The sequence below is a fragment of the Xenopus laevis genome, chromosome 3L, assembly GCF_017654675.1.
Source record: "Xenopus laevis strain J_2021 chromosome 3L, Xenopus_laevis_v10.1, whole genome shotgun sequence".
NCBI lineage: Eukaryota > Metazoa > Chordata > Amphibia > Anura > Pipidae > Xenopus > Xenopus laevis.
This window is the reverse complement of record NC_054375.1, coordinates 57257870-57275081: the sequence shown is the minus strand read 5'-3', so window position 1 is coordinate 57275081 and position 17212 is coordinate 57257870. Positions and strand designations below refer to the sequence as shown.

Sequence of the window (17212 nt, the reverse complement as noted above, 5' to 3'; positions counted from 1 at the left end):
CCTGGTATCCCGATGGGCCAGTCCGACACTGGCTACAAGCTGTTATAAGTCCCCCAATGGCCCCCCTACAATGCATTGTATGGCCTTACTGTGGCATACAGAATGCACAATTTTCATAAATATGACTGTTGCATCTTTTCATTGGGGCCTAATCTACTCAATGACATTTTGTAAACAATAATTGAACACTGTTTTTAAAATTTACATTTTATTTCAGATCACAGTCTACCTCTAAAAACTGTACAATTTTATTGACTGTTGTACAAATTCAAATTCTGTTTTGCAGTTCCTAGGTATAGCACCATAGCACGGGTACACATCCTGGCCTATTTATTATATGTCACAAGGATGACAAAAGGCTGAATACAAAAGAATTTCTCTCATAGCTTATGATACTAATAAATAAATATGCCTATTCAAGTTACAGTTGTTTAATATGCTAAGGCATTACTTCAGGAAAAAAGGATGTACAGTATTTTGCAGTGAGCTATGGGTTGTCTGCAAAGGTGACTTGTTAAGAGCAATACAGATAATATCTGTTCTATGCAGATAAATATAAAGCTATCACAAAGTTTTAATATTAAAGCATTTCCTGTATAAATATAACATTTTAGCCAATACATAGAAGCCCACTGACTAACCTTGTTCACAGATGAAAAGCAAGTGCAAATGCTATGAATAAAAATCCTATATACAGCACGGAAATCAACAAGGTTACAAAACTGTGTGTGCTACACCAGTAAAATAACTAGCATATGTTTTCTGGTATGGAATGCTTAACATAAATCATTAGCAAGCGTTAAGCATCGATAAACTGAGTGTGCAGGTCTTCAGTCACAGCCCACCAGATCTGGCTTTGAGATGTGACGTCACAATAGCACCAAGATGGTGCCCTGCATCAGTTTTTACTGTGGGATAACCCTGCTGTTTTCCTGTTGCCATAGCAGCTGAGGCCTAGATTTTGATAGACCCTTTTCAAATTTGCTTTTGGCTATGGCAACAAATGAAAACAGCAGGGTTTAACCTCAGCATCCAGACTGTAGGATGTTGCCTCCAGACCGTTTTGTCACAGTCAAAGTTGTGAATATCTACAAAAAAAGAAAAAGAAAATGTTTAGAATCTTGCAATATTCTTTTTCCTTATATAAAATAATGTATTATTACATTATTTTGCATTTGAATTTAAAAATCTTGCATCTGAAAAGATTGTTAGCAGCTTGTGTAATAATTTAACAGTGAGATTTTAAATGTAAGCTACAATGCTTTCCTGGTTTCCATTTCATCTCCCCAAACATCTCTATTGGGGGTCATTTACATAGACTTGGAAAGAAGTGCAAGAGCAGGTCCCTTAATGCTTAAAGAGAGACTTTTCTGGATCTGGCTGCTCTCTGCAATGGGAAAAGAAATCTGCTGTGAGGTGCAGAGCGTATGTTGTAGGGTGTTGGGGCCAGTTGGACCCTGCATCTGCCACTGCACTCTAACTTGGAGTCTATTAGGGGACAAGTAAAGGGCTAAGGGGGAACAAATATGTTCCGCTGCCCCTCATGAATACAGTGCTACTGGTATGCAGCCCCGTTAAACACAAACTAACAGGAAAATCGGAAGGACTTTTAAGACCTTTAAGCTAAAAATAAAATATCCAAACAAATGCAACACTGTTTTTCTGCTTTTACAAAACATTGCCAGCATGCAAATAAATCTAGAAGTGAAGGAAAAAATGCTAATAGATGAAATTATATCATGATGATTCAGTGTTTCAGCTCTCCTCTGAAAATTTCCAATCAAAATTGTAATAAAAACATGATGATATGACAAAAGACAAAATGCTGCATGCAGAGCTCTGCAATGTGTTATGCTTTATGATAGATAGGAAATAAATATGCATCTGTAACCAAATAAAGATAGGAAGTCAAAATGTGCCTGGCTAGCACTGTTCAAAGGCAACATAATTAGGCTCATCAAAGTTATCTTTTGTGTGAGCTTGAATAGCCTGCTTGAAAATAAAGTAGATTTTGTCAGCTAAACAAGTTTGATGTATCTGCTATTAATTCCACAAATAGAATGGCGGTGCCTCCTAGTATAAGAAAGTTCGGGGAACGTAGTGTGCGCTAGTATCATAATGCTAATATTAAAACAAGAATTAATTTTCATATAAAAGGAGGCTAGGTTTATGGAATTTCATCCAGTTAATAGTAATGCCATCTCCTAGGCTTACATCCTCCTACAAACTTTATATATATTTTTATGTTTATGCCACTAAAAAGCTAAAAAATTGCTCGAAAAAATGCTAACCGTATGTGACAGTGAGGCTGGGTGTAAAAAACCCTGGACTATCGCTTGAGAAACATCACAACAATAAAACGATTATAATTGGGTAAAGTCTGCCAAAAAAGATCACTCACAGGTATATCTCTGTGGCGCATGATGCTAAAGCCCCAGACCCGTAGCTTGGGGTGAAATGTAGAATCAGCAAGCACTACACTACATCACGCGTAGGATAAAAGAAGTCTTTTAGTTATTTCACACCATTAAAATCACAGATGGCCAAAGTGTACTTATTCAAAAAAACGTTTAATAGGACGTGAGATCACCTAAACTAAACCTAATTAACTATTTAATAGCTTACTAACAACGATGTGAAAAAGATCACAAAGTTAAAGCTCTTGCCAAAGTATAGAATGCTTTTTAAACATAGTAAAACACTGGTTACTAATTGAAACATTAACAATATAAGAATGAACGTCCCTACTCAAGAGCCTCGGAAGCAAGTCTCCACCACTTTTCAATGAACAAACATGCTCTATACCTTGCAGTATGACCATCATTGCACTCCTTAAAGCAGGGATCCCCAACCTTTTGAACCCGTGAGCAACATTCAGAAGTAAAAGGAGTTGGGGAGCAACATTAACATTAAAAATATTATTGGGGTGCCAAATAAGTGCTGTGATTGGCCATTTTGCAGCCCCTATGTGGATTGTCAACCTACATTGAGGCTCTTTTTGGCATTACACCTGGATTTTATGCAACCAGAACTTGCCTCCAAGTCAGGAATTTAAAAATAAGCTCCTGCTCTGAGGCCACCGAGAGCAACATCCAAGGGGGTGGAGAGCAACATGTTGCTCACGAGCTACTGGTTGGGGATCACTGCCTTAAAGGATGAGTAAACCTTAAAAATAAGTGAATGTAAAACTGATGAAAGTACTATTCTAAGCACTTTTGCAATGTACATTCATTATTTATTCTTTTTAAATTCCAAGATTCATTGTTAACATGAATGAATTTTGTTACAATAGCGCCACCTGCTGGTCATTTTCTGACCAGTCTGACCACCAAGTAGTCAAGAAAGTTGTCAGAAGAAAGAAAGAGGCTGCTCTGATGTTCTTCTGATTAGGAAAAAAATTAGAAACCTTTCTTAAATCTTTCCTAAGCAGAGTAAATATCAGAGCAGCCTCCCATTTGAGTTAAGTTGTGTTAAACAAAATTCACATAACTTTGAAATTCAACCTTTAAACTTAACCAGTGTTTTACAAAACATTCTATACTTTGGCAAGTGTTTTAACTTTGTTATTAAACTTAGTAATCTTTTTCACATCTTTGTAAGTCTAAGGGCTCTTACTGACGAACGGTTGAAGCTGCGCTCTCCTGCGTTCCGTTTTTCTGTGTTCAGCCGAAGGGGAGCGCAGGAATAGACGCATTTAGCTTTTTTCAATGGGGCTGTACTCACAGGCGCGTGTAGGCACCGAACGCAGGTCGCGACGCAACATGCTGCATTTTTCCTGCGTTCGGCACCTACACAAGCCCGTGCGAGTACAGCCCCATTGAAAAAAGCTAAATGCGTCTATTCCTGCGCTCCCCTGCGGCTGAACGCAGGGGAGCGCAGCTTCAACTGCTGGTCAGTAAGAGCCCTTAAAGCAGTTAATTGGTTTAGTGATTAATCACCAATTAGGTGATTGCAATTCCTATTTAACTTTTTTAAAATAAGTTCACTGTAGCCTATGACTACGCAGCAGGAGATATGAAATGCGTCAGGCCATCTGTGATTTTAATGGTGTGAAATAAATAAAAGACTTCTTTTATCCTAAGCGTGGTGTACTGGAGTGCTTGCAGATTCTGCATTTCCAAAAGGTACATCCTCCTCCCCTAGTGTAGCCCCATGGGGCCCCTAAACATAAAAACTAGCAAATCAATTGAGCTGGCTGTTGATAAGGTACTAGTGGTCTGCAGGCAAGCAGTAGAGTTATACAGTTGTTCATACGGTATGGTTACTCTAACATCTTACAATAATGTGCTCAGGGCTGGTTTTAGGGTCAGAAAGGTGGTTTGCCATGTGCCACCTGGACTGGGGGAGGGGGATTGAAGGAATGAAGCACAGATAACAGTACAAGGGGCATATTGTATAACAGTTTTCAGATACAGTATTTTCAGTATATACTTCAGGGATGGGATGTCCAGCCTCTTGCCCTCTAGCTGTTGTTGAGCCACAACTCTTAGAATCCCATGGAAAAAGAAATGCTATGAGATGATGTTAGATGATTGATATTATAGTCCAAAAATTTGGGGAGAATCATTAGTTCTTCACCTCAATACTCTTTGAAGCCCACCCTGAAGGTCAGCAAGACTGAGATTATTTGAGGTACTTAATATTTTTGGAAATGTGGCTAAATGCCTAATACAGTGTCATGAATCTATCAAGACATCTCAAGGTCTTTGCGTATCTTCCACATTGTTATGGACTAATAGGGGTCTTGAACAAAGGTTGAATCTCAAACGGGGTTTGAACTGAAATATCTGAAAAACACTGATCCTATCTGAACTAGTCAATGATCCTCAACCAATCCACTTTAAAGCCAGATTAATCTTCTGACAGATGAAATAAATCTGGCAGAAGATATTAATGAAATTTCAACATACATTTTTAAATTAAGGTTAATTTATGTTTCATTATTCTGCTTGATTGTAATATAATGAAGGCTGGGCCTCAGCACCATTTGTTCAGTTTAGCCTTAGGCTTTTCTATTCAGCAAAGAATTATTCAATATGCCCAACGTTATGTTGCTGCTGACCTTTGAAAGAAATGGGCCTGTTGAAAAAGCCTTAAATAAAGCAACAAATTGCTATGGACATTTTTAATGCTCTCAAAATTTATTTTCTGGAAGGATTTTATTAATTCAGAGGCAGGGTCCATTTTGTGAAGACAAGCATAGAACTGACTTTTAATGAGGGACAGAGTGGTGATAATTCCTGAGTTCTTTCTGTCAGGGAAATGGCAGCTCAAAAAACACTCTTTGGGGAAATCAGGCTTGAAGTTTGGACCTACTGTGCAGGTTAGAATTGTCGATAGGCACTGCAGTTGCCTGGGTTTACTATTTGCTATTTTCTTGTAATAGAAATAGTTATGCTTAATGAAAGCCTATATATTTAATTGATTGTAAACCAAAATCATGCTACCATGATTTTTGTTATTATTTCTAGAGCTATACATCAACTTTATGGCACAATACGCTCCTAAGTATTGAGGCGCAACACATACCTCCGCACAGACTGGATGAATTCCTATTGTATTATCCAGTTGATCTTTAGTGAGGCCGCATTTAATTGCCACTGCAAATCCTTGGGTTATTTCTCCAGCATTCGGAGAAAGGACATGGAATCCCACAACTCTTTCCTGAAAAAGAAGGCAAAATAATAAAGGATACGTTTTATGCAATGCTACAGTACATGTGAAAACTCATAAAACTCCTGAACTGCAGTCACTGGAGACCCCAAAAACTGTCCCATTTGCCATTCCTGTTTATAAAGAGCAAAGTAGTGCAGCAGAGCAGGCAGGCACAATCTTGCACCACTTTTCCTCTTTGCAGAAATTTTGCTCCAAGATCATGTGCACTTAAAAAACAATTCAGACCTGGCTCTTGTTCTTAGCATTTGAGGAGAAGATGAAATCAAGCAGTGCAAAAGCCAACCTTGCTGCACTACTCTGCTCTTTATGGACAGTAATAACAAACAGGACAGTCCTTAGTGGATGCAGTTCAGGAAGGTAGAGCGATTCCTCTGGAGGGGCCCTATGGTTTAGGGTTTAGTTATCCCAAAGTGTTATGGCTATTGTTTCCTGTCCTTTGGTATGCTACAGCAATGTATCCCTGAAAAACTCTACTAAAGCAATAAGAACATTTGGCAACAGAACCCTAAGTGGGAAAGAATGCCATCATTTCATGTTAATTGCACATTCGAATGAACAAAAATGTCAGCACACTTTCCTCCATATGATAAGAAATGTAACAACAAAACTTAGCTAAGTCGTATGCAGTGAATATTATTTAACTATTTGGTGTATAATATAATCATGAATCGTAAGTAAAACATAGATACTGCAAAAGTAACACCTACATATATCTGAGATAATGAGAATACTTTGCAAGGTAAAAATGATTGCTGACGTGGAGAAAAAAAACAACAAACACAAAAATAGCAGGTAAATAGACCTATTGATCATGTATACTTAGATAGGAATGATCCATTGCATCTGTAAATCTCAACTGTAACATGGAACAGACTGTCACAATAATCTTGTCAGCATTTAAAAATAACTTCCCGCTATTCCTGGAGGAGAATACATTGCCAAACAGAAAACAAGTGCCAAACTGCTTATTTGCCTTTAGTTTCTCTTTATGGCATCATAAAGAAGAGTAAAAGAATATTTGAGTACTTATGTGGCTCTGTGGCACCCTGGTAGTTATTTGATCATTCAGTGTTGGTCGTTACAGGCAAATGATCCTGTTGCTTAGGCAATTCCTGTTCTAGACAGCAAGCCAATAAAGTCAGTACATTTTATCATGGTCAGCAGCCTACAGGTGTCAAATGAGTAGAATTGATGCTGTCCTCTTGCTTGCTACCCATCATCTTTATGATTATGGCCTGTCACATTAGCATATCAGGCCCAACACAGGTGAGCTGTGCAAGGTGACAGCCGGCTTCCAAGGAGAATGTTAATTTGATTTCTTTTCTGCTGGTTTGACTCAGAAATGTATACGGCATGCAAAATGAAACTAGAGGATAGAAGTGAAGGTGATGGATAGCTAATGTGCTCGCCATGTCTTAATGCACGTAATAAAATCTATTACATAGCTACGGCATCTATTATGTGTTATCTGTTTTGCAAAAGACTGTCAGGTTTCCCAGCAAATCAGGGACATCACTGCCTTGGTTTCAGATTTCTCTGCAGGCCCAGTGTGTTGTCACACAACTAGGATTATATTTATTGATTTAAAGGGGTGGTTCACCTTTAAGTTCACTTTTAGTATCTTATAGAATGGCTAATGCTAAGCAACTTTTCAATTGGCCTTCATTTTTTATAGTTTTTGAATTATTTGCCTTCTTTTTCTGACTCTTTCCAGCTTTCAAATGGGGGGTCACTGACCCCCATCTAAAAACAAATCCTCTGTAAGGTTACATGTTTGTTGTTATTGCTACTTTTTATTACTTATCTTTCTATTAAGTCCTCTCCTATTCATATTCCAGTCCCTCATTCAAATCAGTGCACGGTTGTTAAGGTAATTTGAACCTTAGCAGGTGGATGAAATTACAAACTGGAGAGCTTCTGAATAAAAAGCTAAATAACTCAAAAACCACAAATAATGAAAAATTAAAACCAATGGCAGTTCATTTAAAGGTGAACAACCCATTTAAGGTGAAAGTAATAACATTTATTGTTGTAGTTACAAACATTCGGATTTCCTTTTTTTTCATGAATCATACCTTTTCCTCTAAGAAGTTGAGTTTTTTTTAATTGCTCTTATATGCAAAAAATGTTAGATTTCTTAAGTGTAAAAGCCATGGAAAACTTATACAAAACTTCTCCAAGTAAAAGCAGCTGAAGTCCCATTGAAGTCAATGGGAGCTGCGCTGATCTTATTAGATTTTTTTAGCCATTCGGATGCTTACATTAGACAGAGGGAAGACATTTCTCTTTAGGGCCACCTTCAGATATTTTGAAGCTCATACAAGTTGTTTGTCTGGGGCCTTTCTCCCATGAACACAAGCTTGTAGTATAATTTAACTAAAAAGCAGAAGAGCAACTACAGAATCAACAGACCCTGCCACCAGGGCTGCCTTCAGAAACCTTTGGGCTCTGCACAGATTTTTTGTCTGGTGCCAACCCTAAACACAAGTGTAATAGTACCAACATTTTTGGTAGCGTTGTCATTGCTTGATACTGTATGTAAATTACATAAATTAAGTAAGCTTGAACTAGGAGGTTGAGCTTCCCTTCTGGTCGAAATTTGATCTGACCCCTGACAACAATCCTATTCCACTCCTGATCTCCATGTTTACTATATGAACATCTTTTATTTAAAAAAAAAAATCAGAAACTCTGCCCTTAGAGGTAGCAAGGATGGAATTTTGCCACCACCAGTACCTTTTGAAGCATTTCAACATCTGATTTTATTTAGTAAACACTTATTTTGCTATAGTCGTTTTAACACTGGGTTTGGTACATTTCCATCCTACCCATTAGAGAAAATGCAAGGCCAGGTATCCTATGCCAGTTCTGTAAATGCTAGACTTTTTGGCTCGACAAAAAGTTTAGTGCAAAAACGTAGCTAATGATTCTCACATGGAGTAATAAAATCTGTGAATGGAACAATGTATATATATATATATATATATATATATATATATATATATATATATATATATATATATATATATATATATATATATATATATATATATATATATGCTTTTACGGAGTGGAAAATCACTTGGTATATATCATTTTAGTTGTGCTTTAATGCTGCTTTCCTCTAAAGGAGATTCGCAGTCAAGGCCTGGGAATTTACAGCGCAATAATATTTAGCTGTGAATATGTTCATTAAATAAAGCTGTGAATTTTATTTTAATTCCTATACAAATGCTACTCTCCATTTTTATTGATTTCAAATAATTACTTTAAGAATAGAACTTTATGATCTGCAGCAGCGTAAAATTTGAGTACCGATTCCTTCAACTGTCAGAACAATTAAATTTTAAGGCCATCTATAAAGTCAACGCAATGAGCCTTCTAGTGAAACAGTGTGTAACTTATTGGTAACGAATCAACTTCATTTTTCTATAAATGTTATGCAAATTAATTGCACACACTTTTTAAAAAAATGTTTTTAAACTCATAAGAAGACCTCTATAAACATACAGTCAAATTAATAGGAGCCTTTATTCTATGCTCTATTTGGGCAGGGACTGATGTGAATGATGAAAACTCTCTGTAAAGTGCTGTGTACATTTGTCAGCAATATATAAAGCATAATAATAATGAATATATGATGTCTTGGCAAGCTTACTGCAACGGTGCATAGAAGCAATCAACAGAGGCTTTTTGAAAATGGGTAAGTTTTTCTCCTGAAACCTGCTGGATTCCTACTTACATTATCTTTCAGATTACAGATGATCTTTGCATAACATTTGTTATTGTCCCTCGCTGGTACCGTCCATTCTAGAGGCCAGAAGTAACTGTGATAGACCTGATAAGAGGAAGTTTTATTTAGTTATTTGTTTCCATATAACTGATGCTACAACAAAGTGGCAATGTAACAACAGAATTAAAGAAAGAAATTCCTATATGAAGGGCAAGTCATTCCATTCATACCTATTGATTTTTTCTTTCGTAACAATGGAGTAGTCTGCTGGAAGTCTAGACACAAATACAGTAGCATTGCTAAACAAAGGGCACTTGTTCACAGATGAATCGAGTAAGCGCCAGAAAATACAGAGTAAAGTGATTTCCGGGGCTTGCATGATTCAAATGTTTTACAACTGGCGATTCACACTGACACCAATGTAAAGGTTATTTTCTGTTTTGTCACCCGCGTTGGAGAAGATTAAAAGCAGACAATAAAATATTGTGGGTGCCATTGCTAGGATGCAGTGGTTGTAAGTTTCCGATCAGCCTGAAAGATAATAGCTTAAGCAGTCATACAGGTGTGGGATCTGTTATCCGGAAACCAATTATCTAGAAAGCTCCAAATTACAGAAAGGCGGTCCCTATTATCCAAATAATCACATTTTTTTAAAAGGATTTCCTTTTTCTCTGTAATAAGAAAACAGTACCTTGTACTTGATACAAACTAAGATATAATTAATTCTTACTGGAGGCAAACCCAGCCTATTGGATTTAGTTTACATGATTTTGTAGTAGACTTAAGGTATGAAGATCCAAATTATGGAAAGATCCTTTATCCAGAAAACCCCAAGTCACAAACTTTCTGGATAACAGGTCCCATACCTGTACCTTCATAGAAGCTAGGGGTAATTTATATCTATGTACAGGTATGGGATACGTTATCCAGAAACCTGCTATGCAGAAAGCTACGAATTACGGAAAGGTTGTCTCCTATAGGCTCAATTTTATCCAAATAATCAAATTTTTTCAAATTTTTTTATTTTTTCTAAGTAATAATCAAACAGTACCTTGTACTTGATCCCAACTAAGATTTAATGAGCCCTTATGGGAAGCAAAACCAGCTAATTGGGTTTATTTAAAGGAATACTGTCAAGGTGAAAAAAAACAATTTTCAAATTGAATCAGTTAATAGTGCTGCTTTAGCAGAATTCTGCACTGAAATCCATTTCTCAAAAGAGCAAACAGATTTTTTTATATTCAATTTTGAAATCTGACATGGGGCTAGACATATTGTCAATTTCCCAGCTGCCCCAAGTCATGTGACTTGTGCTCTGATAAACTTCAATCACTCTTTACTGCTGTACTGCAAGTTGGAATGATATCACCCTCCTCCCTTTCATCAGCAGCAGCCAAACAAAAGAACAGTGGGAAGGTAACCAGATAACAGCTCCCTAACACAAGATAACAGCTGCCTGGTAGATCTAAGAACAACACTCAATAGTAAAAACCCATGTCCCACTGAGACACATTCAGTTACATTGAGAAGGAAAAACAGCAGCCTGCCAGAAAGCATTTCTCTCCTGAAGTGCAGGCACAAGTCACATGACCAGGGGCAGCTGGGAAATTGACAAAATGTCTAGCCCCATGTCAGATTTCAAAATTGAATATAAAAAAATCTGTTTGCTCTTTTGAGAAATGGATTTCAGTGCAGAATTCTGCTGGAGCAGCACTATTAACAGATACATTTTGAAAACATTTATTTCCCCATGACAGTATGGTGGTGTTGTCTCATTATGATCTACTTCCATAATAGCATTGTTAGCATTCTGTTCCATGGAAAATATTACTTAAATATTATATTGATTTATGAGAGAATTTATATTGGTATATTTATTAAGCAACTATTTGTAATGTGACTTAAACATAATAAATATCTGAATGAAAAGCATAAAATATGAGGGTGATTTAGACAAGCAGTTTGTTGACAGTGTCTTGAGATCTACTGATCACCAGCTAAAGGTCTACTGATCCCGATCTACTTTTTGGGCACCCCTGCTGTACAATATATTCTGCCTTGAATATTTCCGTTGTGCAAATCCAAGAAATATAAAAGTATATTAAATGTGCAACCTGCACATTTCTCACCTCTACATTTTCCTCTCCATATTGTCTGATTGCATTTTCCTCTGATAAACCGCAGGCACCATATTCCAAAGGGGTAAATACTGTTGTCGGCACATTTACATAGTCACACTATAAATGTAAAAAAAAAAATCCTTAAAATAACTTGAATCTTTTGAGCTTCATACAAATAAAGATTAATTTTAAAGAAAACAGGTACATATTAATTTGCATATCTCAGTAAGACTTACAGTAAGACCTACAGTTTTACTTTATATTGTTACTATCCTATCTACAATTTATACTGATTATAGAATGGGTGACATCAAGGGTTACTGCATTTCAAGCTTATTAGATCTTGTAGCTGCAAATTTAATTTTCTAAGAAAATATGTATAAGGGCCATGGAGTGGGGACATTGACCTATAAGACTTGAGATATGACAAGCAGTGTGTCGTTAGTCACAGTAGTGTCTGTAAGTTTAGTGGTAAATATATCATGTGTGCCATTGCGCAGGGGAGAACGGCAGACAAGTTCAATAAGTAGTTAAACCTACAGCCCATGTTCAATGCATCTGGAGCCTATTAAGTTAACTTTCAGTGTGTTATAGAATGGATAATTCTAAGCAACTTTGCAGTTGGCCTTAATTTGTTTTCTTTTTTATAGGTTTTGAATTATTTGCCTTCTTCTTCTTTCCAGTTTTCAAATGGGGGCCACTGACCCTATCTAATAAACAAATGCTCTGTAAAGGTCCCCATAGACGCAAAGATCTTTCGTTGGTGAATGATCGATTTTAGTGCAATCCGACCAATCCTTCAAATTATCGTGAGGTTAGTGGGAATCGAACGATCGTGCATCTTACTATTTTTCATCTGACATCTGTCAGAAGATTGATCGGCCAGGTTAAAAAAAACATGTATCGGTCCCAGTGCAATCTATCTATGTTTACAGGGCCAAGCAGGCAGCTACCCTCCGTTTTCCTGGCAATATCGCTTCAAATTGTCTTTTTAGTTGATAGACAAATCGTACATTTAAACGATCGTTTCAAGATAATTGTGGTCTTACGATAACAAAAAGATCTTTTAAAAATGTTTACATCTATGGCCAGCTTAAGGCTACAACATAATTGTTGAGGTTCATTGGTTGCAATGGATTTCTAGAACCCAAGTTAACTTTGCCCCTGCCATTACAAATCTAAGATTTGGTGCAGAAATATACATTTCTCTTTATTTATACTGCACTGCAAAGTTCCTTTCGAGAGTTCATGCGATTTCCCTATTAAACACATTCAATGTAACTTGATATAATATTTGTGTCAGCATCAACAGAATCTAAAGTGAGAGATCAATCATGTGCCTGGCATAACAATAACCATACACACACAAAAACAGCCAAGGTCTGTAAAACAGCTAATGACATAAAGAAATGAAATAAAAATGCAACTCTACGTTTTCTCCTTTTCTTTCCAGACTGTTACTATTTTACCTGCATCATCAGTAGCACATGAGAAGCGTGTGGTGTGTATGTGAGAAATCTGATGCCTAGCACTGCTGTGTCAGTATTTAGCAGATATCTAAAAGGCTTCTGTGCTATTATACAGGCGATAGAAAACTGCCATGCCTATTACTGACATACTGTAGTATATAAATAGTGAGAGACTGACATTGATAACAGCCCTTGTGGTAATGGAATTTAAGGGCAGAGACAGACGAGAAAATTCGGGGAGATTAGTTGCCCGGCGACAAATTGCCTCTTCTTTGGGCGACTAATCTCCCCAAACTGCCTCCTCCCCGGCTAGAATCGAAATCACCGGCGGGATGGCACTCGGAGCGATTTGTTTTCAAAAGTCTGAGCATGGGCCCCAACCCTAAGGCCAATGACACAATTTTTTTTGGTGCTACCTTACCGAGCTTTATAGCAGGGGGTCACATCGCTAGTACAGAAAGTGAAATTAAAACTCCAATTAAAAATTAGAATTTCAGCTCTTGAAGTTACCAGTAGAAGCTTTTTGTTGTCCCTATTAAACTTGCAAACTGCTGCAGCCTGAGGCAAGTTTCTCAACTCATCTCATGGCAACAGTCCCTTGGTGCTACCTTGCCATAGACAATACTGAGAACTGTCTCTGCTAAAATACTCAAATTGTGTAACCGCTTAAAAATGAAACGCTGAGGATTATTACAGATTGTTGCTTGTTCCCATTTACAGAAAAGGGAAGCTCATGAAGCACTGAGCTACCTTGGTCTTTTTGGTATGGTTAATTTTTAATTTTGGATAAATCTGTGATTGTTTTGAGCACCAAATAATCATTTTATGTGTGAGACTACTGCCCAGTTGTGTTGTTGTATTGTTTATTCAGGTTCTAGTGCAGTATTCATGTTTATCAGGTGGCTTACTACTAAGTATTTGCTATAATTGATTGTTGCAATTTTAACCATCACATGTAGCCATTGAAATGTAGTCAAGTAGGGAGCCTCTGTCTACTTTAAAGGGGTGGTTCACCTTCAGGTTAACTTTTATGATGTTATAGAATGGCCTATTCTTAGCAGCTTTTCAATTGGTCTTCACTTTTTATAGTTTTTGAATTATATTTAATTCTCTTCTTACTCTTTCCAGCTTTCACTGACCCCAGCAGCAAAAATGCTACTGCTCTGTGAGGCTACAATTTTATAGTTATTCACATTTTGTATTGTTTATCTTTCTATTTAGGGCCTCTTCTATTCATATTCCTGTCTCTCTTTCAAACCACTGCCTGGTTGCTATGTTAAATTGGACCATAGCAACCAGATAGCTGCTGAAATTACAAATTGGAGAGCTACTGAACAAAGTTAAATAATTAAAAAAACGTAAATAATAAAAAATGAAGACTAATTGCAAACTGTATCAGAATAGCCTACTCTACATCACACTTAAACATAATTTAAAGGCAAACAGTCCCTTTAACAATGCAATACAATAGCAAAGAGCAACACATTACTAGATTCAGCAGCAAATAGCAACGAATAAGTAGTTATATTTTCCTGACTAAGTGCAATTAGAGCAATAAAAGCAAACATCTGATTGGTTACATTTTTTAATGCTTCTACATAATGCCTAAAGTATTTGGATCATTGTTAAATTATGCAGGGAGGTCAGTAGCTATATAAAACCAGTAGAACACTGACCTTTAGAGTTGAATCTCCATACAGCCTCTTGGCTAGCAGACGGCCAGCTTGGATAGCTACAGGGGTGAGCTCTAGTTTGTCCTGTATGACATCTCCAATGGCATAGATATAAGGCACATTAGTCTGCTCCTCATCATTAACTGGGATTTTTCCTGTTCTGGAGGTTAAAAAAACAAAACAGTAAAAAATGTAATTCTAATATTACAAGTTTTTTTTTTACCTCTTGGCTAAACATCATTCAACTATTAATTTCAGTCTTTAGCCCTCTGGCAGCTATAGAAGTGTAAACTTAACAAACTGCCTTTCAGTCTCCTTTATCATATAGCATGTGATTATGTGTTTAATATGTTATTAAGCAGCAATGCACAACACTTACTTTTCATTTATCTTTACTCCAGGTATTTCAAGCCCAATATTTCTTGTGCAAGCATCCCTCCCAATTGCCAGCAGAACCTGCAAAGCACCAGTGACCTCTTGTGATCATTGATTTATGAAGAACATTATTCCGTAACACAGACAGAAAAAAGTATAGAATGGTAATAATTAAAATTTAGTGGGATTTATTATGTATCCTTATCCTTATCCTTATAACTAAGGTAATGCAGAGAAGATATGATTCGTGTAAATCGAATAGTAAGCTTTATGGAGTCTTATAATAGAGTTTTGGGAAAATCTAAAGCTATAGGGGTAAATTTATCAAAGATAAATTTCCGCCACTAGAGTGAAATTCCGCAGCTCTCAATTCATTTCTATGGGATTTTGAAAGGCGTATTTATCAATGGGTGAAGTGAAAGTTCACTCTTTGATAAATACGCCTATAAAAATTGCATAGAAATGAATGGAGAGTGGCGGAATTTCATGCTAGTGGCGGAACTTCACTATTAACTTCACTCTTCGATAAATATACCCCTTAGTGTTCTTTTTGTTGAGGCAAACACAGTAAATGTATCATATTCTGAAAGCATGACAAATTTTTGATTGCACACACAGATTGCAGATGCAAATTACAGCTTTATGGCCACTGATGGCACAAAGGTTACATCTTGAATTAGACACCGATGACTGTAGAAAACGTTGTGATTTATTTTAACAGTATTTAAAATATTTCATATTTTTTTCTAGGAAACTAGTTGGCCAATCCATGTACACATGATGCCTGCAAGGGAAACTGCTTTACTGAAGATGACTTACAGTGTTGTATTCGTCAGTTGTCTCTGTGCCATCAGGTGCTTGTGATGTTACCTTTAACCTTCCAGGCGTGCCTGCTTCTATTTGTTCTATCTGGCAACACAAACATCAATAGCAATGTTATTTCCAGGAATGCGTGCACAAATACTATATAAAATGGAAGCTTTCCAATATTCCTTAAAAGCAAGTGCATCCATCTATTTCTAATGTATTTCTGCTCATCTGAACAAATACAGGCTGCTATCCTTAGGAACTATAGGTCAGGCTAATAGGTTTATGTAAGTAAATCTAATCAGCTTGTACTGTTGCATTCATCACAGCACATGTATTGTGGTGCCTAGGGTCAATAGCAATCTCCTGCTGAGCTGGAATCAAATTTATATCATTCCTTAAAGGTGCATTGTACTAAATGATTATGGACTTAAAAAAAACAATGCAGTTGAATGCCTTTCTCTATTAGCCAGTGTCAGGGTACTCCAATGAATGAGGTAAGTTTAGTTAAATTTCATTGCCCTTAAAGCAAAGCAGGTTTTCTACCCCTTCAAAATATAATCACAGAAGGAAACAGTATTCAGTGACCAGTGCACAAATAGACTTTCTTTGTGATTGTGAAAACCAAATAATATATAAGCTGCAGCGTGTGCATATCTGCTATTAGTGAACTGTTTAAAAATAAATAAGTGACTTCATTTATAAATATCCATAGCTTATGCCTTTTACATTCATGTGAGCAGTGTCAGCTATGCAGGCTAGATAGAGCAATACATTTATCAGGCAGAATGAATGATAAAACTGCTTTATGTCTGCCCTGATTGCACGGCTTTATCTGCACAATCCCTTATTTGCATAACTTCAAAAGTAGCGGATTCTGAAAGCAACCCATTTAAATGCTTGTTATTTACATACTATTTTATCCTAACCCATCCAGTCAGCAATGATATCACTATATATGGGGATCCATGTCTTTTATTCAGTCCCCGGCAGCTACAATTCAGTGGTCAGCCAATTATTGTATAAAATGTGTACCAACTTATATTGTCTATATATGTAAAATCTATATCATTTAACTGAAACATTTTATATTGTGGAGGAAATACCTTAGTTGGCACGAATTGTCTGATGAATTTCACTCCGTGTTCTTCCATGTATTCACCAATCTTGTTAGCCATTTGTTGGTCAAAACCTCTTAAAAGAATGGAACGCACCATGACAGTGACATCTAGACCAAGTCCTGCCAAAAACCCAGCACATTCCAAGGCAACATAGGATGCTCCAACAACCAGAGTCTTCCCCGGACAGTAAGTAAGTGAGAAGAGGTCATCACTGAAAAAGCCATAATAAAAAATTAGC

At 36.8% G+C, this 17212-nt stretch overlaps 1 protein-coding gene across 1 annotated transcript in view; it reads right to left on the bottom strand.

The window, feature by feature from the left end:
• Positions 1-206: 206 nt before the first annotated feature.
• The window catches only part of txnrd1.L (thioredoxin reductase 1 L homeolog), a 34544-nt gene continuing 17538 nt past the window's right edge, over positions 207-17212 (bottom strand). Inside the window, exons 10-17 of the mRNA NM_001094317.2 lie at positions 16960-17185; positions 15866-15955; positions 15051-15127; positions 14675-14831; positions 11539-11646; positions 9419-9514; positions 5530-5664; positions 207-1088 (exon numbers count right to left, since the gene is read on the bottom strand). Of these exons, the coding sequence (NP_001087786.2) occupies positions 1020-1088; positions 5530-5664; positions 9419-9514; positions 11539-11646; positions 14675-14831; positions 15051-15127; positions 15866-15955; positions 16960-17185 (958 nt within the window). The 3' untranslated portion in view covers positions 207-1019. The remainder of the gene's footprint in view (positions 1089-5529; positions 5665-9418; positions 9515-11538; positions 11647-14674; positions 14832-15050; positions 15128-15865; positions 15956-16959; positions 17186-17212) is intronic.